The sequence below is a fragment of the Aedes aegypti genome, chromosome 2, assembly GCF_002204515.2.
Source record: "Aedes aegypti strain LVP_AGWG chromosome 2, AaegL5.0 Primary Assembly, whole genome shotgun sequence".
Classification (NCBI taxonomy): domain Eukaryota; kingdom Metazoa; phylum Arthropoda; class Insecta; order Diptera; family Culicidae; genus Aedes; species Aedes aegypti.
Genome location: NC_035108.1, coordinates 98621645 through 98644991, shown reverse-complemented (window position 1 = coordinate 98644991; position 23347 = coordinate 98621645). Strand labels below are relative to the sequence as shown.

General features: G+C 38.1%; 2 protein-coding genes across 9 annotated transcripts in view; both read right to left on the bottom strand.

Annotated features, from left to right (window-relative positions):
• Positions 1-23347, bottom strand: part of LOC5576646 — a 387639-nt gene that overhangs the window by 164779 nt on the left and 199513 nt on the right. The gene's annotated exons all lie outside the window — the stretch shown is intronic.
• Positions 7506-22147, bottom strand: LOC110675816. Its single transcript, XM_021841663.1, has 2 exons — positions 20955-22147; positions 7506-8817 (listed from the first exon to the last, which is right to left on the bottom strand). Exons 1-2 carry the CDS (start codon positions 22074-22076, stop codon positions 7612-7614), a joined length of 2328 nt encoding a protein of 775 aa, XP_021697355.1. The 5' UTR covers positions 22077-22147; the 3' UTR covers positions 7506-7611.

Here is a 23347-nt window from a genome sequence, read left to right as displayed (position 1 = left end):
TCGGATCCAACCCCCCGCGAAATGACAGATAACGCAATTTTCACGTACCTACTTGCAGCGTAACAATGGGACCATCCACCGCTGCCGGCACAATTTTTCACTATGGGAGATCGGAAATTTGTTCGTTGTTGACGGGTGCCAAACAACTAATGGAATGAAATGAAATAAGCGCGAGTCTGATTTTTTCTTCATGCAATGAGAATAAACTTAATGAAAGCACTAAGTTTTGACACCAAATGAATTAAACGCGCATCAATTCGTTCGGTGAAAAGATTGAATGACTTGTTAGTGCTTTAGTTTAGCTGGAATGCGTGTTTCATACACTGATAATAGTACATTTATTTTTGGCGAACATGTTTTATCGCTTAACGAGGTAAAGTTATCGGGCGCGATTAGTTATTTTGCAATATAATTAGTCACAAAACTAATTTTGTGGGTAACTGCCCTCAAAAGAAGGCGCGGCCCGTATTATAAAAAAAAATAAAATATCACATTCAGATTTATTACCGAAGTCTGTACAATTTTACTGGGTTTTGAACAGCAGAGTTAACTCGGTAATTCACATACGTACTGAAAACTCCAATAATTCGAAATGCTTCCAGCTGTCAATAGTAGCCGATTTAGTCAGTAAGTACATATTTAAACTGATTTTTTCACAGCAACAAATATTTGTTTACCTTAAATTGACGAGTTTTTGAGTTTCTTAAGCCCAGCCCTTCCGGGAGCTCCTTTACCTTTTCTCTAATGTATTTTTTATTCATGCATGGTCAATCATTAAGAACAAATTATCCTACCATCCGGAACCTTTGCACAGATAAACGAAAGATTAATCACTTCAAAGTACGGATCATTGTTTTACCTAATAAAAATCAGGGAAAAATGTAATGCCAAGGAATACTAAACAGGTTGCAAATTTTATGGAGATAAAGCCCTAACCTCAACATGTTTGCTCTGGGGTTGAGCGCCCTAATCAGAGTAGTTTTAGAAAACGAACGCTTCGCGAATTCATTGTTTCACGTTTATTGAATTACAAATCTATTGCCGATATTCGATTACTCACCACGTATAATAGCAAATAATAAAAACGCAGGAATCCGTTTCTAAAAAGCAAAGTTCTTTTTCGGAAGAAGTCATCAACATCGCAGATCACTGCGGCTGAATGTTTTATTTCCCTTTTCTATCATTTTATTTTACCGAAAAAAAACTCAGTAAAAAATATGAGCACCGAGATTCAGTAATTAAATTTTACTGACTTTTGAATCTTACTGAGTCGTTCCGGTAAAATTTCAATATGCTGGATATCAGTAGTAATAGCTACCGAATTCAGTAAAATAAAAAAATGCTTGTGCATCGATGATCTAACAGCGAAGAGCAGAAAACTCAGTAATTAAAAGCGAAAATGCACGATTTTTACACTTTTTTCTAATACTCATTACCAGAGGCTACGTTTCAATAAAATAGGCTTTACAAACTTAAACTATTTCCCGACCTCAGTAAAATGTTTTGTCGAGAACTAACAGCTGAGAATTCGGTACCGTAATCCGGGGTAACATGATCATTTTTTTTAGTTTTCTTAAATTTTCATTTCACAATACAAATGTTACAAGTTTCATATTTTTAAAACAAGTACTGGCACCCACCGCTCCTAGCTATGTACTTTATTTTTTTTTCGAAAGATTTAAACATGTTTAAATAAATGTTTTAAGTGATTTTTTGATTCAGCTGTATTGGGTAACATTGATCACCCAAGTAAACAACGTTCGTAATATTGGAAATGTCGTTACTTGCTAAAAATCAGGGCCTGAAGCCGAATATGAAGACCAAACCTTACAAGTCATTTACTTTTTGATATTTCAAAATTAAAAACACCTTGAACCCGTAATACGCCTTAAAGTAGGCAATTTCCTCAGGAAATTCTACATTCGTAATAGTATTGAGTTAATGTTGCCTAAATGAATAAACTTATGAAAGATTTGACAACGAATCGTTTCGGCGATGCCATTTTTAGTAACACCGCATTTTCCTTGATCACAACGTCGGCAGAACTCATGTGAGACATGAATTTTCGGTAGTGCCAGTGAAAATGTAGAAATCATTGTTTCAAAAAGTTGACAAATTTGCGCATGAACTAAACGCAATTTGGCAAAAACCTTAATTATCAATTGCTTATGAATATACGAAAGAGAGCACCATTCATAGATTCGAAAATGCTTCATCAATAAATCTTTATTTGAACGTTTAACAAGATGAGTCATTCCCGATCAATGTTACCCCGCTGATCAATGTTACCCGGATTACGTAATTTTTAATGCGAATCTCGGTCTCTATTTACGGAGACTTCGGCATCCAAATTTTTTGTCGAGATCTCGGTGAACGTTACCGAGATTCGGTAAACGTTACGAGATCTCGGTTAAGATTTTACCGAAAACCGTCAAATTATAACCAAAAAATCAGCTGTGATTCTCGGCGATTCCGTTTAAGTAAGTATGGAAGTAATTTACGATGATGTCACACCAGGCCCTGACAACCATATATCGATACACAGTGTTCTTCGTAGCCAGGATGTCACGGGCGATAAGTGAATATCGCCCACTATCAGTTTGTAAAAACTGTGAAACAAGACCATTGTTTTGTTGATTGTTTGTTATGGTTTGATTATCAATTTTTGATATTGTTAAATCAGCTAATATGTGCCAAAAAGTTGAAGCCGTTCAACATTTCGATAGTTTTGGAAGAGAGAAAATATTGAAGGCATCCTGCAAGCTCCAAGCAAGCAATCAGTTATTTTATTGCGACACTTGCTCGACTACGGATCATTAAACATTAAACAAAACTTCGCTCCTGATTGAACTCTCGATTCAATTTACCAAAAATGGGTAAACACATGGAGATGTTGACTACGCTAAGAAGTCGTCCCGTGCCATGGGCCTGTGTCACACTGAAACTTTCAGCTAGAAGAAACTTTTACAGCGGCGATGTTTACAAAAAAAATAACGATTTTGGTGCATGAGCCTATGCATGCCATAAAACGTTTGACTTTTACTGTGCGCCCTGTTTTTCAAGTTGCCCTGTGAGAGAGAGTGAACAGCACAACCACACGGCGCCACAGTACCAAGTCATGAGAACAAAAGAATTATGGCTCGTTACAGAGGCTCATATTCATCAGGCATTGTTCATCCGGTGCACATTCAGTTCACTGGATATGTCGCTAATCCACCGGATGTACTAAATTCATCGATCTGAGAATTGTGGACACTTTGAGCGGGCACGCTCCCGTATGATCGCTACGTGATCTGAACCGCTCTACACAGTTCGAAACGAAACATGTAAATTTCTGAGACATATTATGCACATAATTGGAGCGTGGAATATCATGGATATTTACATGATATGTCATGTAAACTTCAATTATATGCATGTAATCCAGCAGGATCCTGAATGATTACATGACATATAACACATTTTTACATGATTTCAGAATTAATTTACATGACGTCATGTTTACATGGCATAAATGAAGTTTACATTGACGTTAATCTTCATTATTTTAACTGTGTAGTGTCAAATTCTTCGACCGAGTAAGTTTAGTACACCAGTGGATAAGACCATTGGTGCGGAAGTAGTTTTATGTAAACACACACGGGCAGAGCGGAAAAGAAAAAAAATCGACAAGAAAGAAGACCGTGAATAAATCCATTGCATGAACTATCAGCTTTTCAATAGCGGTAATGGCCGTCAAAAGTTAGTTACTTTCTGGTAGGGATCCATCAGTTTGACGTTTGGCTTGAGTCCGTTCAATCGACGTTGTACTTAATTCACTCGGTCCAAAAAATTGACACTTCACGCAGCTTACCAAAAAGTGAGCAAATTATTGGCGTAGCGCTTGTAAAAAACTTGATAGTTCATCAATAAGCTTATCTGATTGAAGCTTAGATATTTGGTTGGTGAGTATGAGAAAGAAAAAAAAAGTGTTGAAATCCACAAAGAAAAATGTGCTGCGAGTAAAAGGTGAATATGAACTACATAAAATGATTTTCAAGCTGATAAATTACTGAGAAAAAAAACTACTAATTGAACTTTAACACTTCACTGCACTTTGCAAAGAAAATCCCTTCCTAAATAAAAAATGTGACAAATCATCATATATGTCTAAGGAATTATTCAAATATAACATGACCAATTTTAAACCCCTCCCTTCGCCAGAAGTAACAGATTATTATGGATTTTTTTTTGTATGGACCGTAACACTACGAAAACCCATTCCTCTCCCTATTGCGTTAACGTAATATTTTACAATCCCCAACATGGAGAAACGCAGACAAAATTTGGCATCTTTTAAATTACCAAGCGGGTTGAAACATAATTTCGAAAGCAAGGATCGGTTACTATAAGCAACTTTCAGCATGTCTTTGTGCGAACACATCACACCACTATTCAAAACCGCTCGTGGGTCGTAACAAAATTCTTCCGAGGACCGCACAAAACCTTTCAGTTGATGATCACTGATGTTATAATAATAATACAAATGCCAAACAAAATAAAATCAAATATGTCCATTAAGCATCATTTTAATTTGCGCCCTATTTCGAGCACCACTCCATGATTTCATTTGAGTTTGACAGTACCACGGACCAATTTTACGGTACACTGACATTGTATGGCAGCTGTCATGATGCTCCCGGGTTGATCGATTCACACGACAGACTTGTCAAAATGCTTTTGGAACGTTTTTACAATGCTGTAAACATCCCTTGTCAGGTTGGTAGTGCTTCGTGAGGCCCAAGCAGGACAGTTCGGTTTTGCGTCGTCCGATCGATTTTGCTCACAATTTCGCGCGTTTTCGTCACCGGAGATTTTTTTTTCCCCTGTTTTGGAGCGTCTTGCTGGGTAGTGCTTCGTGAGGCCAAGGACAGGACAGTTCGGTTTTGCGTCGTCCGTTATTAATTTGCTCACGATTTCGCGCGTTTTCGTCACGGAGAATTTTTTTCCCTGTTTTGGAGCGTTTTGCTGGGTAGGTATTTTGGAAGGCCCAAGCAAGACGGATTGTTTTCGGAACGTCAAGAAGTTTTGCTGTTAGTGTCAGTTTTGAGTTCAGTCGAGAATGGATTACCACTGGTGAGTTCGTTTCATGCTTATGATAACACATTTTTTCTTTGAAAGCGTAACTTTTTATGTAATATTAAAAAAACAAACTTTGTATGGTTCGTCACTATAAGTGTCGGCATTATGCTATTCTTATAAAATATTCAATATACATATATTTTCTCATTTTGACATTATTGAAATTATCTTTTGAATTGTTCGACATCGTGAATGTTGACGTATTTTTTAAACTTCTACCATATCGAGACAAATGCACAGTAATACTCATATGTCATTTTCAAACAAACTATGTATGGTTCGTCACTACAAGTGTCGGCATTATTCCTGTTTCATATAATTTAAATCTATACATGTAATTTTCAGTTTTCGTCATTAATAAAACGTCTTTTGAATTGTTCGACATCTATAATGTCGATGTCGATTTATAATGTTTGACGTATTTTTTAAAGTTTCCAAAAACCAAAAAACTTCTCGAGACAAAAATACAAAAACTTAGCTTTAAATATAGTCGTATATTTCCCCCTTGTCCATGGATCGCATCACCGACCAGAGGGGACTCCCAGATCTTTTCCTCCCTCACTAATAAACACCCTTCCCGTGGTGATTGTGGGATGCAAGAGGTATTCTCGGTCTCTAGAAGCAACAATCATTACACCTAAACTCCTTCCCCATCCCAACTGACTGTAAGGACTTGGCCGGCGCCGTTATTGATCATAATATTAGATCTGCTAAAATTGCACTTCGAGAGTAAGCGAACTCCATCCTATTCATTGGATCGTAGTGCAATTCTTACAGTTCCGATCAATCACGGAGTAGCAACCATTGGACATGTACAGTCAGTCTATGCTATTGCTATGCTATGCTATGCTGCAAACATCCCTTGTCAGTGTGACTATTGTCGGCAGGCTCACTCTCTTCGGCAACTTTCCATAACAACTGCTGGCGAACTCTTCGGCAGCTCCAAATCAGTCACATTTTGAGGCGTGCTCATTTGAATGATGATACATCTCCGCGGCGATATCGGGAAGCGGGAAGCGGGCAAAACAAAGAATCATCTGAATGTTTCCACTGTGTGTTTTTGATAGAAAAATACTGTGTGGTTTGGCGTTTGAAATTTGGTTGCCGATAATGTCGAATGGTGCCGAGCCGTAAGTTCTCCCTATATATGTACCATTTAACACAACCGGACCAGTTCAGTTTAGTGGTGATACTAATTAATGTTTCATTTTTTACAAATATCCTGGCGAAAACACTGAGAGCTTATTTATATGTGAAGCTTCTTCCAGTCTATACCCTACTTTGCGAAAAAGCCAAAAGAAATCAACAAATGAGCATTTTTTTCCAAAATGTGTTGAAATACACATCCAAAGATACGGATTCTTTTTTTCGTCATTCCAAGTTTCAATTTTGTACGAATTATTAATCTTCTTTTGTACTTCATTAAACAGTGTATGCTATGGTATTCAGAAATATATTGTGAATCAGTGGTCCTCAATCTAATGTTTCGGGCACTAAAACGCTGTTTAAACGTTGGCGTGAGGCCGTAAGAATTGAAAGGATTATGTGTTTTCTGTTCGGTAAATGAGCTCTTCTGTGTCTTCAGTCTCTTTTCAGTAAATATGAAGATATCAAACATCTGGATTAACTAAGTGCAAAATATTCTAAAACTTTGTACGATTCAACATGTAAAATTATTATATACATCAAGAAGTGTATTTGTGGTTAACCTCAGGAGCTCTTGGGCCTATTTTTAATGAATTTTCATGCTTTTTACTTTAATTTCCATAATTTCAGCCGAATTAAAAAAAAAATTGACACCAAAACCACAACACTATTAAGTTCGTGGAACCTTGTACTGGGACCCCAGTTCGTACGGTCGGTTTCGGATTAATATGGATGTTCCGTGGGGTCTTGTCCTTCTCTCATTGATCGGCCACCACCGATCACGCGTCTCTGCATATCACCCATCATATGAAAGCTATCCCAGCTCGGGTGTGTTGCCGCAGCTCTGGTAGATTGGTATGGTTTACCCTCCAAAAATGCGCACCATTGATTCATTCCAAGGGGCACATTTGCTGCAATCCTCCCCTTTTTTTATCTTTTTTTTTTTTTTAGAGGATTGAGAAACGCATATAAGTAAACAGACCAATATGCAATTTGTCAGCTGATGTCCGAGAAAATAACAAAAGAAGTACGGCATCGGCTTAAGTTGCCGGAGATACGTAAGTTCCCCTGTGTGTTGTGAGTCCGATTTTGGGTAATTTTTATATTACATTGTCATTGATGAATTTTGTTACACAAAACAGCTCGTTGTACAATTCTCAAAACTATTCTATTGGCCAGATTTTGTATGACGAGTGCTTATCAGGGTATTTATTCATCGAATATCATCATAGCTCTATTATTGTTCCTCTTCACTGATTGATCTGGTCTTCATCGATTCTAGACAAGAAAGATGCATTGTAACTAGAACATAGAAGAAGCCCTATCTTCTCCTATCCACACATTTCAAAAATACCCCGAAAATCTTAGCATTACTTCACTTACCTCCGTACAGAACGAGCAGCCGCACTGCGATATCCGGGTGAGATTCTCGGCGCTGTATTCGCCGAGGCACAGCTTACAGGTAAACTTGACAGTCGGCGTCAGCGCTGGCACCCCACTGGTGGCGGTCACAATCGTAGGACTCGGAGGTGCCACCAGCATGGCCGCCCGCGACGTTACCGAAACCCGACTGCTGCTGTTCGACGAGGAGGATGATCCCGAAGGCGACGAGGAGCACGAGGAAGCACCGCTAGGCGATGGAGAGGAGGAAGAGGACGACGATGGTCCCGACGAGGTCTTTGTCAGTCGCAGTAGGCTGTCTACGTTTTTAACGGTTTCGGTAGCACCGCCACCTAGTTGTGAGTTTGTTCCAGCGCCACCAACGGCCACAAAGCCACCGTTGGATAGGTTGAGGGAATAGCGCGATCCAGCTGCTGCGAGAGATAGGAGACTAGAACAACGGGAGCACGTGGCCACCGAAGCACAATTGCGCAATCGATTTTGCGGTTTGATGGGTTCGACCGATTGGCCGGAATTGGTCAAAGCGAGGACTGTTTCGCACTTCCGCAGGCCGCCCTTGGGTTGTGACCCTAGCAGAGGCACGGATTTCGGTGGTGCCAAACTGGTGCAGCTGACATCCTTCTTCAGCAGAGGAACCACCGACCACAGCTTCTGGTGAACGGAGCTGAGCGAAGTCGTTGAAATGTTAAGTCGACTTCGCGTCATCTCGACCAGGTTATGCTCGGAGGGGCTCTTGCTGATCTTAATCTCTGGCGAGGACAGTAGCGGCACATTGGTTGCTATCGATTGAGGAGCAGCAGGTGGAGGGGGCGGTGCTGGTGGGGGTTCCTTCGATGGCCTTCTCCCTACGAGGCTTTTGAGAAATGCTTCCAGTCTACGTTTCCGTGGCACCTGAGCCCCCATCGAAACGGGATGACTTCCGTCGGTGGCCATCGATGGCACTACCGGTGAGGATGGATTACAGCCAACTGGGGACCGGCGATTCGCCTGAATGTTTCCTGCTCCTCCAACACCTCCCGATACGACCAACGGTCGGGGGCCACTGAACTGCGGCGAATGTGGCTCCAGTAGCGATGCGGACTCGTGGGAACCGCCATTGGCGAGAGCGCTCCGTAAACCAGCCAGGTTGTGCACGATCGATGCAAAGTCCTGCAAAGAGACACAAAACGGGTTCGCTTCAATAATTGTCATTTAATTTGCCACAATCGATTACACACCGCCGCACATTATATGCAGATATAGGCATTGAGTTGAGAGAGAGCCTATCACATCGATTGCCAGGACGGAAATAGCATGACAAGAGGAAATAGAAATAATCAATCTGATATCCGGCCACTTGGTTCCAATACAGCGGGAACTCTTCGGAAAAATGCAAAACAGATATAGGTGGAAAGTGTTTACCGCTTGTTCTAAACATAGAACGAGTTTTCAAAGCTCAGAAGCGATAGGACAAATTCTGCTGGAAACAAGAAGTTCAATTGAAATGAGGATAATTATTTTTCCTGGAACTTCGTGGTACACGAATGGTGGGAAAAGCAATTCGACATGAAGGGCAACGTTAGCTGAGAGCGTTCGTTAATTGACCTCATTGATGTATTTCGGAGGTTTCTAATTGAATATCGAGGAATCTCTTGCACTTCACAATTACATGAATGAATTGAATATTTTATGAAGAAAGCTATTCATTTGAGTAAATCAATGTTGAATCACATTAACGCTCAAATGTGATACAATTTGAAGTTGGAAATTTATGTGAACCTTGTCGAATAAGTTTATCAGAAAGTTACAAAGCAGCCTTTTCTAACAACTGTGGGCTTGCATCGAATGGCTGACAAAACCAATCAGAATGTTATAATATTTCGAAGACTTCAATGTTGACTGAAAATTATCAGGGTAAAGATGATCAATATTCACAATATTTTATCTACTCAAATAACCTTTACATACATATTATCTAATGGAGAATAACAAATCAACAAAAAGGTTATTCGTTCTAAAACCCGTACACTTTTTAAGGAATGATGGCCATAAAGTATTGGACAATACATTTGCAACTTTTTCGATTTTCCATACGAAATGATCCCGATTATTTATGGATCGATATGAATGAGATATCCACAGCACGGCAGACGTATTTTGAAAAATTGAGTAATTTTTCCAATCAATTTCAAAAGTTTAGACTTAAGGTGAAGATGAATCGAAGCCAAACCTCAAATTTTCAAGAGCACGGATCTGGAGAACCAAACATCCGTTTAAGCTGAAAACTTTATCGATTTGTCACTCACTGGTGGTGACCAATCGATTAAGTTTTCATCTCAAACTGGTGTTTGGTTCTCCAGATCCGTGCTCTTGAAAATTTGAAATTTGGCTTCGATTCATCTTCACCTTAAGTGATTTAAAATTAAAGTGATTTATTTGAAAACATGATAGCCCTAGTTTAAAACTATCTTTAGCAAACTTGTTTATCTCATATAAGTCCATCACTTTTCTGAAGGTACCATGAAGATATTCCTTCAATTTATATAATTATGTCTATTATTAAATTTTGCCAAAAACTTTCTTTGGTTAAACAATAACTACTTTTGAACTGGTTGTTCGACAACCCGACCAGTGGATTACAACAGAGTAGTAACAGGTTTTGTTACTCAGTTAGCGCGTTTTTTCTAACAAAACATGTTATGGTTTTGGCTGGTAAGTAGTTAATATAACAAAAATTATAACTCAATTACCTCTACACTGAACAACATTGAAACAAAATATGTTATAATTTAAACAAAAATGTAATTCATAAGGTTTCAAGTCGAACAAAAATATGACTTATTTTGTTGTTTTCCATAACATAATTATAACAACATTTGTTATAAGCAATTGACAACAACTCAATGTGCATCTAACAAAAATAGAACATAATTTGTTATTTGTAACAAATCTTGATATAATTGTGCGATAATTTTGATTTAACCCATTGGTCGAGAAACCGTTCAAATATATATCAGAATCCAAGTTATGTCTGACGTGCTGTGAAAATTTCGTTCATTTCTGTTGATAAATAGTTCTGATCTAACCATCTATAGTTGTCCTTTTTGTATGGAATACTGTACCTATATCCAAAATACCTATGCTTCATTCAAACATAAACCGTAACGACTAACATGATTTTTTACGTGAGAGACATCGATGACTGTGTCATGGAAAATTGGATGACTGTCTCATGAAAATCCCGGGAGAAACCTTGAAAAAACCTCCGGAGAAATTTTTGGAGAAAATCTACGAAGGAATACCTGGAGCAGATCGCTAGAGAAGATTTCTGGACGAAATCCCCAGAACAATTCCTGGAGGAAATCCCAGGAGGAGTTGCGGGAGAAAATCCTCGGTGGTGCTTCATGAGAAAATCCCCTGAACAATTCCTGGAGTAAATCCCCGAAAGAATTTCTGGACAAAATTCCCCGAGGAATTTCTGGACAAAATCTCCGGAGTGATATCTATTGACAATCCCTTGAGAAATTTCTGGAGAGAATTCCCGGAGGAGTTTCTAAGGATAACGCCGGAGGAATCCTTAAAATCCCCGGAGGAATTCCTGCAGAAATTCTAGGAGAAATTCCTGCAAAAAATCCCCGGAGGAATTCCTGGTTCAAATCCTTTGATGAATTCCTGAAGGATGTCTCCGGAAAAATACTCTGAAAAAATCCCTGAAAGAATTTCTGGAAAAAATCCTCAGAGGAATTTCTTAATGAATTTCTGAACGGAATTCCCAGAGAAGATCCTGTTCCAAATCCCCGGAGGAATTGCTATCGGAAATCCTCTGAGGAATTCTGGGAGGAAATCTCCGTAAAAATTCCTGGTGCAAATCCCCAGAGGTATTCCTGGAAGAAATATTCGGATAAATTCTTTGAAAAAGTCTCCAAAAGAATTTCTGGAGAAAATCTCCGAAGCAACTTCTTAATGAATTTATTAACAAAATCCTCAAAGGAAATCCCCAGAGGAGCTCTTGGAAAAATCCCGGAGGAATTTCTGGACGAAATTCACGGAGAAATTTCTAAAGGAAATACATATCGAAGGAATTCCTGGGGAAAATCCCAGGAGAAATTCCTGGAGAGAATCCTTTAAATCTCCAGAGGACTTTCTGGAGAAAATCTCCTGAAAAATTCCTGGTGCAATCTCCAAACAGATCCAAAGAGAGATCTCCTGGGGAATTCCTGCAGAAAATTCCCAAGGGGGTCTTGGGGAATACCCCGAAAAATCGTCTAAATTCCCGAGGAAATCCCGGAGGAATTGCTTTTTGAAATTCTCTGAGAAATTTCAGGAGTTAATCCCCCGAAGAATTCTTGGGCGAAATCCCCGGAGGGATTCTATGAGAAAATCTTCGGAGAAGTTTCTACATAATATCCTCGGTGGGGTCCCAGATAGCCGTAGCGGTAAACGCGCAGCCATTCAGCAAGACCAAGCTGAGGGTCGTGGGTACGAATCCCACCGGTCGAGGATCTTTTCGGGTTGGAAATTTTCTCGACTTCCCAGGGCATAGAGTATCTTCGTACCTGCCACACGATATACGCATGCAAAAATGGTCATTGGCAAAGTAAGCTCTCAGTTAATAACTGTGGAATTGCTCATAAGATCACTAAGCTGAGAAACAGGCTCTGTCCTAGTGGGGACGTAACGCCAGAAAGAAGAAGAAGATCCTCGGAAGAATTCCTTGAGGAAATCCCCGTAGTAATTTCTTGAGCATATCTCCGGAGGAATTACTATTGGAAAACTCCTGAGGGATTTCTGAAGAAAATCCCCGGAAAAATTCTGGGAATTTTTTGGGGCAAATCGCCAGAGGAGTTTCTGGAGGATATACTCGGAGGAATTCCTGGATGATAACCCCGGAGAAATTGCTGGACGAAATCCCCAGAAGTATTTCTGATGTAAATCCTGCGAGGAATTGCTATTTAAAATTCCCCTTGAAAAATTCCTGAAGAACATCCTTTAGGAGTTTTGAGGGAAATCCCCGGAAGAATTCTTGGATAAAAAACTCCGGAAAATTTTCTGGTTTAAATCCCAAGATAAGTTAATTCCTGAAGAATTTTTGGAGAAAATACTCAGGGAAATTTTATTAACGAATTTCTGGACGAAATCCCCAGAGAAAATCCTTGACCAAATCCCCAGAGGAATTCCTATCGGAAATTCTCTGAGGAATTCTTGTAGGAAATCTCTGAAAAAATTCCAGGTGCAAATCCCCAGAGATATTCCTGAAAGAAATATTCGGATAAATTCTCTGAAAAAGTCTCCGAAGAAATCCAGAGGAGCTCTTGGAAAAATCTCCGGAAGAATTTGTGGACGAAATCCACGGAGAAATTTCGAAAGGAAATACTTGCCCGAAAGGATTCTTGGGACGAATCCCCGGAGGTATTCCTACAGTAAATCCCCGGATGAATGCCTGAAAGAAATTCCTGGAGAAAATCCTCGGAATAAATGTTGGTGGATATCCCTGGAGGAATCTTTGAAATCCCAGAAGCCTCCCTGGAGGATATCTCCGGAGAAATTCCTGGTGCAATCTCCAAAAAGCTTCTCGGAGAAATTCCTGTTTTAAATTCTCTGAGAAATCCCCTAAAGAATTTCTGGAGAAAATCCACAAATTAATTTGTTAATTGAATCCTTGGTGGAATTTATTGATGAAATCTTTGAAGATGCGTCTAGAGTAAATCTCCGGAAGAATTTCTAGATGCAATCCCCAAAGGAATTGCTGTTGGGAATTCCCTTTAAAATTCCTGGAGAAAAGCTCCACCGAGACTACCTTCGGAGCTCTGTCAGAAATTATTTGCCGGAATTTTTTTTTCCAAGTTCCGCCGCGAATTCTGTTGAGATTCATCCAGGAATTCCTTTGTAGTTCATCCATGTACACCTTCAGAGTTTCTTAGGAATTCTTCAGGTTTAATAAATTCTGCTGTTCAATTCAATATTTGTTTTTGTTGATCACATTCAAAATGGATCGAAAAAAAAATACAACAACCGGTGCATGCGCGTGTGGTTTGGTCTATTTTTACTGGTCTATTAATTTTTGACAGGTCCATTTTTTGGTATAAATTTGGACCAAAAAATGAACCACCGGTAAAGTTGCCCTTACTTGTCCAAATAATATGTTTCTATAGTTAGTGGACGTATTGATAGATTAGACTGAGTCCATAATAAAAAAAATAGATTAGATTGATGTGATTGTTGTTATAAAAATTTATTCTCGCACCACTTAAATCCAAACATTACCAATTTTATACAATAAAACTGCATTCAAACAAATAAGCCATTTATACAAGTTAACTAAATGTCGACCAGTTGATTCCAGGAAAAATTCAAACCAAGAAATGTGTTCAAGTTGAAAAATAATTGTCATTTTCATCAAAAAATTGCGTCGATTAGTAGTTTATTGTACCCCGTCTGGCATAAAGTCGTTTGGCTTAAGGCCGCACAGTGTGGGACGAAATAAAAAAAATGGGACATGTGTGTTTGTGCTAAAACTATCGGGTTTAGCGTTCTAACATGTTCTACAAAGTTTCATCATTTATTGAGTACTTCATTTAGACACTGAAAAAATGTCATTTAGGGTGATACACACTGAGAAAAAAATAAACTTTTTTATTTATTGTCAAAATTGAAAACTTTCTAAGAAAGTATTGTAGGCGACATCATTTCATGAAAGTCTGTCAAAGACGGAAAAGCTCTATCTCCTACACTGACGAAGGGTACTTCCTTAAAACTCATATTTTGTCCATAACTTCTATATTTGAATTTCAACATTTTTACAATGTTCTACAATGTTTAAGGTGCTGTAAAAATACACCGAAGACACTAATTTGCTAGCTCTTCATTTTGAAGATTTACAAACGATTTTCTGAATTTTTCACATCAAATCGAGGTGTGCATATCTTGTAGAGTGGCAAGTAGTAGCAGTTAATTTTTGCATCATGCTGTTTCTCAACCTATAACCTTTTAATATATGCACAAATAGTTGCGGGGTCTAGCGGGGTTGATAGCAGTTTGTTTAATTGAAAATTTCATTTCCTATAAATAAATATCTACAGGTCGGACTCGACAATCCGGAGTATCGATTTTTTTTTTCACTCCGGATAAACGAATCCTCCGGATAATCGAATCACTAAGAAAAAAAATTAAATCTCTGACAAAAGAACTTAAATATTATCTTTTTTCGTTATTTTATTTACATGATGCGGTGGCGTAGCCAGAAATTTTTTCTAAGAACAGTAGGGATCTTTACAAGAAAAAAAAATTGATCTGCATACACATAAAAACACTTTTTCAACCCCCCCTTTTTCTTAAATACGTTCTAAATTGCAAAACCATTCATATTGTATATTGCAATACCAAATTATCTCAGGTTTATGAATAAAATTTAAAAATAAAAACATAAAAAAAAAACAAATTCCGGATAATTGAGTCTAAAATTCTGGATAACCGAATCCCGGATAATCGAGTCTCCGGACAATCGATTCCGACCCGTATTTTTTATTTATTCGGTATAATGTTTTAGTTTGTTATGTTTCACATCGTGAAAAACCTGTTTTTTTAATCGACTTTGTTTTTGGGTCAATCCAACTAGGTAGAAAAATGAAATATGATGTTCTGTAGGGCAACTCAAGGGCTTTCATTTGAGGTGTACCGTGGTAAATCAAAATCCAGACGGTACCAATATCCTGACATTTTGATAATATTTACCTATAAAAGGCTAAATTGAAAGTCAAAAAGTTTATTTTAATTCTTTCATTCTGCTAGAAACATTATTTATCATTTTACGCGCATTTATAATTCAGCTACAGGTCGGACTCGATTATCCGGGGTATCGATTTTTTTTCACTCCGGATGATCGAATCACTAGAAGAAAAATTAAAATCTGCTATAAAAGAACTCAAATATTTTTTTCTTTATTAAATTTATATGAAGCAGTGACGTAATCAGAAAGTATTTCTAGAAACATTAAGGGTTTTGAGAAGCAAAAAAAAATTTGATCAGTTTACTTAAAAACCCCCTTCTCTTACCTAAGTCCAAAACTGCTAAGCCATTCATATTGTATATTGTAATATCAAATTATTACAAATTTAGGCATAAAACCAGAAAAGTAAGAATATCAAAAAACATACTCCGGATAATCGAGTCTAAAAATCCGATTAATCGAATCCGACCTGAACTGTTGATAATTAATTAAAAATAACAGAAATAAAAAAGTTGCTCCAGACGAACTTCTATTTTCCGTAGTGCAACTTGCATGAATGCACCCACCAAGTTTATACAACTATATTGAAAGAAAAATATAATTTTTATGTAGTGATTGTAACATAATAATATATGATAATCCGTGCATTTTCACTATAGCAGTTTATTCGATTTTGAATATTTTATTTACATTAAATCATTTGTGGTTATTTTGTACCACGTCCCCTGATACAAATATCTGAAATTTTGCGAAATATCTTCATTTATAAAGAAAACAACTCCTGTAAATTTCAGCTTGATCGGAGAACATCAATACAACTTGCCTTGGCATGGGGGTTGCGGTACTCGCAAACTGGATCAAGTTCAAACACTATCCCGAAAAAACATATTTCGGCGTTCTTAGATTACACCACAAATGAAAGCCCATGAGTTGCCCTACAAAACGTAATATATAGTTTTTTGACCTGTATACTTAATGTTTAACAAATCATGTAAGATTCACCTCTTATTAAAGAGATTCAGGTATGACATCATTTACAATAGTTTCAGGTCTGATTCACTTCATATTCCAGTGATTCATTCCTGATTCACTCCATGTCCTAATGGTTCAGGTTTATATCATTGGATATTCAAAACGCCAATTTGCTATCTCATCTGGATCAGAAGATAAAATTTGCATGCAATCCTCAATTTTATTTGCTTACTAGCGGCACAAACCAGTTTTCTTTCTTTGAATTTAAAGGTCTGCTTTCTGAATGTCCATGACACTCTGAAGACTCGAGCTTTCTATCTCTTATGAATCACCTTAGAGAGCTAGTTTAGCACGCTCAATTTTACATGCTCACTAGCACCACCCATTGGCAAATTTTTTATTTATTTATTCAAACAAGAGCTTTCTGCATTTTACTCTGTATTTTCTTTTATTTTCAAATATATGTAACAAAAACAATGTTTACTTAAATCAAAACTCATTTCTTATTAAGTGACTAATGGTTTCAGAGGGAACATAATTTCAATGCTCGAACAGTGTGTGACTATTAATTTAAATACGCTTTATTCGTGCTGTTCGGAATTTGATCAAGCTATTCGGGATATGAGACAGAATGAACACAGTGTTCGGCATTTGAATCAAAATTATGTTCCATACTATTACGTAAAAACAATATTAAACAAGTTTGAATAAACAATTTAATCGTTACACCCTACAACTAGCAGTTGGACTTTGTTATGAAATTGAAATTCTCACGAATATCAGTTATGCCAACCAGATGCATATGAAGTCACTGTTGGCCTTAAGTGTTCGGAAAGTGAGTCAAAACGGTATACTGAATACAATACAATAGAGTAAGGTGGGGCAAAATATACTATACAGTGAACTTTCAACATATTGGCTATAATTTTGCTGAACATACTTGTGTCCAAATATTTTCAACTTTCGATTATAACAAAAATGGATTGTCTTAAGGCTAAGTAGCCCGTCATTCGTTTTGGCAAGAATGATGACTTTTCAGCTTGCATTTCAAAGTGATAAATCTCAGACTTGATAATTTATATTGACTTGAAAAAGTATCACTGTACGGGCTTACATGCATAAAGTATGCTGATACTTTTTCAGGTGTGTCAGTGCAAAACCAACTGATTTTCTTTGATTCGAAATCGTGATATGAATTAACAACAATCATCAACGACGCGTACAAATTTCAATGACAGACTACTTCGCCTTAAACGAGCTTTTGTCCCACCGGTAGGGCAAGAGTTCGAATCTAGTGTGGGTCAAAAGTTCGCAGGCAAAAACACAAAATATTGATACTTTTATGACAGGAATACTTTAACCCAGGTGTAAACTTATGTTTTCTGAAAAATACACTAACTGTTCATCAAAAAATTGCCCAAAACAAGGTTATTTGTAATCTATCAAAATAAAAGCAGTTTTTCGCAAAACTAAGTGAAGAAGAAAAATGTTGGTCACATTTTACACACCATCAGGTAAATTTAGTTAAATTTGAAGATAATATGTGAATTTTAGGTAATTTTCATTTTTTTCCGGTAGTTTAAGCATGGGTCGAACTTTTGCCCCACTATGAGCCAGAAATTGTTTCCAAGCATTTATGCAAAAACTAATACAGATCGGACTCGATTATCCGGGATTCGATTATGCGGAATTTCAGACTCGATTATCCGAAATTTGTTTTATGATGTTCTTGTTTTTCAATTTTTATGCATAAACCTGAGATAATTTGGTATTGCAATATACAATATGAATGGTTTTGCAGCTTAAAACGTATTTAAGAAAAGGGGGCTTGAAAAAGTGTTTTTTTTTTGTGTATGCTGATCAAATTTTTTTTTCTTGTGCAGATCCTTACTGTTCCTAGAAATAATTTCTGGCAACGCCACCGCATCATCCCGAACAACACACATGTTATAATTGTGTATTATCAACTAATATATGACTAGTTTTGGTCATATATTAGTTGGTAATACACAATTATAACATGTGTGTTGCTGGGGATGTTAATAAAATAACGAAAAAAAAAATATTTAAGGTGATTATAAAACTAAGCCAAACTTCGAATTTTCAATTGCACAAGACTGGAGAATCTGACAACAGTTTGCGTCGAAAACCAATTAAATTAATAGCTTGCTGGTGATGACCAATGGGATAAACTTTCAACGCGGAGCGCTGTTTGATTCTCAAGTCTTGTGCTCTTGAAAATTTGAGGTGTGGCTTCGTTCTATAATCACCTTAAGTTTTTTTGTCAGAGATTTCATTTGTTTTTCTTAGTGATTCGATTATCCGGAAGATTTGATTATCCGGAGTGAAAGAAATCGATACTCCGGATAATCGAGTCCGACCTGTACACCTCAAAGCATCCTTATGAAAGGCCTAGAAACGCCCTTACATAAAATATTGAAAATGATTTTTTTCTTTATTTGATTCCGTGCATCGAAAGTTTGACCAAATATAATAATATTCACGTCGAAAAACAACAAATAGCTATAACTCTTCCAAATTTCAATCGATTGTCATAATATTTGGAATGAGAGTTTCTTGCTTGAAAAGCATTCGAACCACCATAACATTTATTAGTTTTCATTTAGTTAGAAATCTTGAAAAGAAACTCTTGCCCCACTAGAATTTTTGCCCCAATTTACTCTATATGTTTTTTGGTAAACTAATGGACTGTACTACCACAATAATAGGACAAAGGATAAGCTCCAGATAAAATATACAGTCGACTCCCCATAATTCGATATTCTATAACTCGATGTATTCTATAATTCAGTCCCTTCTAATTCCAATATAATTCTCTATAAGCCGATATTTCTATAACTCGATGCCTCCATTAGTCGATGTCACGTGTGAGGCAAATCTCCCTCCATAACTCGATGCCTATCTAAAAACACACTTTTATACAGAGAAACATTGACCACTTTTTGTTTGGAAGTGAAGAAAGACTTGCAAGTTGTAATGAAAGTTAAATAACGTGAAAATTAAAAAAAAATCAGATAAAATAAGTGATTTCTCAAGCTTTTAGAAAAAAGTTTTTTAAATAAGATTTTTCAAATGCAAAATAATATTGCTTTCTTACAAAAGTGATAATAATAGTGTTGGAAATACAGAAATTCGATCCTTTGATTTTAGGATGTTTTGTGTCGGTGTGTTCTATAACTCGATGGTTCCTTAGATATCATTACAAAATACGATAATATCTAGGATTTGGACACTAAAATACGATTAGAATTGCAACACTATGCACAAATCTTCCACAACAGGACGGATACCCTAGGCGCACCTAATTTGATGCTTAAATGGTATCAAATCGAAATTATGTATTTTTTTTCTAATTTTAAATAGCCTTACTTTATATGTGTCAAAAGCCACATAATTTTTTTGAATGCCTCATGAGATATGTCTTTGGAAAAACGAAATCATGGGTACTTTTAACGCAATTTAGAACCATTTTGAAATGCAGTTTCTTGCAAAACATGTTCACTTGAGATCCCGTGCCATTTTCTTGCAGATATTCAATCGCATCGAGAAAAGGGGATCACGTCTCCCCAGTCTCCTCTATTTCTTAACTTATGCACGGGAATGTTAATGTAGTTTTTTGATGCCTTTAAATTTCTACTCATTTGTGTGGCCCACAAATGTGATATGTTGCATTAGAGTGATACAAATTTTGAAATGTTTGCTCCCCTATGCTTAAACGATTTTAATTATGGTGAATAGCATCCTCCCAAAGTTTGAAGTGATTCGGAAGAAATTTGACTGTGCACACGCCATTTGAAGTTTATATGGAGATTATTATGGAAAACGCCTATCTTTTGTGTTAAGCCCTGTATCTCTTTGTCATAATATTTTATGGAAAAGTGAACAAATTCTTCTAATGTGAAATCCTCCCAGCTACAACTTTGCCGAAGACCACTTTTTGATTGGGCCTCAGGATAAATTGTTATACATCATCATAAAGTTGGTTTGCATGTAGCATGCTTCTCCAACTGTTCGGCAGGCAACAGTGGTGCTCCTGGCGGGAAGAATAGATCAAAGTAATCCAGGCTACTATGTTCTACAACAAAAAAGCAGTGTTGCTCTGAAAGTAATTGAATGATCATCTTAGCATGATTAAGACTTTGTTTTCAATAATAACAAGTTATCCTCACGTTCCATCGAAATGTGGTCTTCGGCAAAGTTGTAGCTGGGAAGTTTTTACATGAGATGAGTGTATTCACTTTTCCATACATTATTTCGACGAGCTGTTAGGGGACTGAATACAAAAGGTTTGCCTTTTCCATAGTAATTTCCATATAAACTTCAAATAGCGTGTGCACAACCAAATTTCATCCGAATCACTTCAAATTTTGGGAGGATCATTTTCATCGTAATTGACATCGTTTAAGCATAGGGGAGCAAAAACTTCAAAATTTGCATCAGTCCAATGTTGCATCAATATATGAAATCAGTTCAACACGTCTAGGATAATAAGTAACTGTTTGTTGGCAGCGATGTTCTTGAATCTTTTCCCGAAATGGCTTCTCAATCAAAACAATTTTTCCCCAATCTAACCCCAAACAAAAATTACCTTCTTCGAATCCCCGCTCCGGTCCTCCTCCAGCAGCAAATCGTAGCCCGGAGCGTTCCACGAGTGCCGAAAATGGGTCTTCCTCCTCCGTTCCTCCCCTACACCCCCGTCTTCCACTGGCTGCTGAACCTCCTTGTCGATAACCGTTGTTGACTCCTCGCCCGTTTCCGACACCACCTCACTTCCCCAACCACCCGGTCCCAAACCCAACGGCCACTGCAAACTTCTTCTCTTGTAACGTTCTTCTTCCACCGACTCCAGGATGGATCCAACGACCCTTCCGGACCTTAACGACGGCCCACTCGCCGCCACCGCTGGACTCTGAATCCTTCGGCGAAATTTAACACCCGCACTGTTCGCACAACTCGATACTTTTGACCCTCCCCCCAGAGCTTCTTCCCCACCACTAACTTCCGTTTCAGAGGAAGATTTCTTCTTCACCAAAAGAGGCACACTTTCACTCTCGCCAGACGGAGACACTAATTGTTCGAACTGATTCACTATGATGCCCTTCCTGGGGGCTATTGATTCGCTAGGTAATTTTTGCACACTAACTTCGACACGTTTGAACTTGGCCTGCGGAGGCGGATTGATGCTATGCTGTAGGGTCGAATCGCCTCCCACACCCGGATGATAAATCTTCGTATAACCACTAATGCTACTGCTATCACTCGATACACGTTTCAGCTTAATCAGCTTGTTCACCGAACTGAACGTATCACACAGCGAGTTGCGGTTCGGCTGCTTGCTTCGGGTGATTAATCCTAGACTATCACTATTGTGGCCTTCGCTGCCACCGCCGCCCGATTCGTTGGTCAGCACCGAGGGGTCTTCCAATGTGCAGAATGATTCACTGTTCCGCTTCAAGCTGAGATTCTTCACGAGCAGTTCGCTCAGATCGCTGGAAAGGTTCTTCAGCGTAGACGCACTGGCTCGGCTATTGTCCGAGTCCTTGTGGAGCAACCGAACTACAGCCGGAGATCCCGCCGTTGCCGGATGTTCAACAACGACCGCCGAGGACACCTTCGCGGAACGCAACACGACGACCGGAGCGGGAGTTGGCGGCAACTGCGACGGGGATGACGGAGGACCCGACGCGGGTGGAACGGCTTTCGTTGACATTGCTGCTGCTTCGGGATGACGACGAAGGGTTACACAAACAGTAAAAGGAATGGTACTGCGGAACCGGTAGATTCAGTGGCACGGAAAATGAGCAACCGTCGACATCGCTTTGTCTAGCCTGAAATTGGTAGAAACAAATTGGACGGTCATTAATTAGGCGTTCGGGAAAAGGCGGTTCGTTAGAACAATGGTTGAACTATTTTCGGTTTGCGTTTGGATTTATCTTCAGAATCATGGACGTAGCCAGAGGAAAGCATGGAGTAGGACGTCAATATGGTAAAACTAAATTAAGCTTCTGCAGCGCTTTTTTTTTGGTATTAGGTAATACAGCTAGTCCATATTAGTACCAGTGGCGTAGCTAGGGTTTTTTGGGCCCGGTGCGGAGATCTATTTAGGGCCCCCCCCCAAATTAAGGTGGACGCCGTTCAAATGTAAGGCGCTAATGTGAAATCGACTATTGAATAAACGATGATCAAATAACTTTTTTAGAATTATGACTGATGGAACTTAGATTTATATGTTGTTGATGTAGTTTAATGATTTTTGCCATTCACTAATAAGCATACAGTTCTTCTTTTCTAAATTCTTGTTCAGAAATACATCAGTTTACCGAAATTTTGCGAGAGGGCTTCCAGAGAATTGCCACGGAAGTGGAAACATCAATGATTCATACACAGCTTTTATTGGATATTCCTGGAAAATTGGGACATTTCCTAATATTTTTTTATTTTTGAGTCGGGATTAATTTTGAAATTCTTGATAAAAGAAATGTCTTGAAAATCAAGAAATTTGCCCAAAGTTTGCTTCAAATAAAATTCATCCCAAATGAACTCCAAAGATTTCTTCAGAAGTTCATTTTGTAAATTTTACGAACTTGCTAAGCATTCCGTTTAAGATACCTTCAATAATTAAACGCAGATTTTTTTCTAAGAATAACCATAGAAAGTACCTCAGAGATTCCATCATGATTTTTTTTCAAGGTTTCTATCAGAAATTTTTCAAGAAGATCATAAGTACTCTTAAATTGTACCCAATGATTTTACCACTATTTTAAAAAAAAGAAAAAAAAAGACAATTTACACCGTCTTCAGCCATAGGCTGTACAGACTGAACGATCAGTAACATTAGGCAACGGACTACACGAAACACGCAGTAGTCTAGTGATGGATTTTCCGTTTGACGAAAAGTTTCCACCGACTGGAGCGGGAATCGAACCCACGCTTCGTGGCACAATACGCCTAAACTACTGACGCTGCCAACCGCACGGCCAC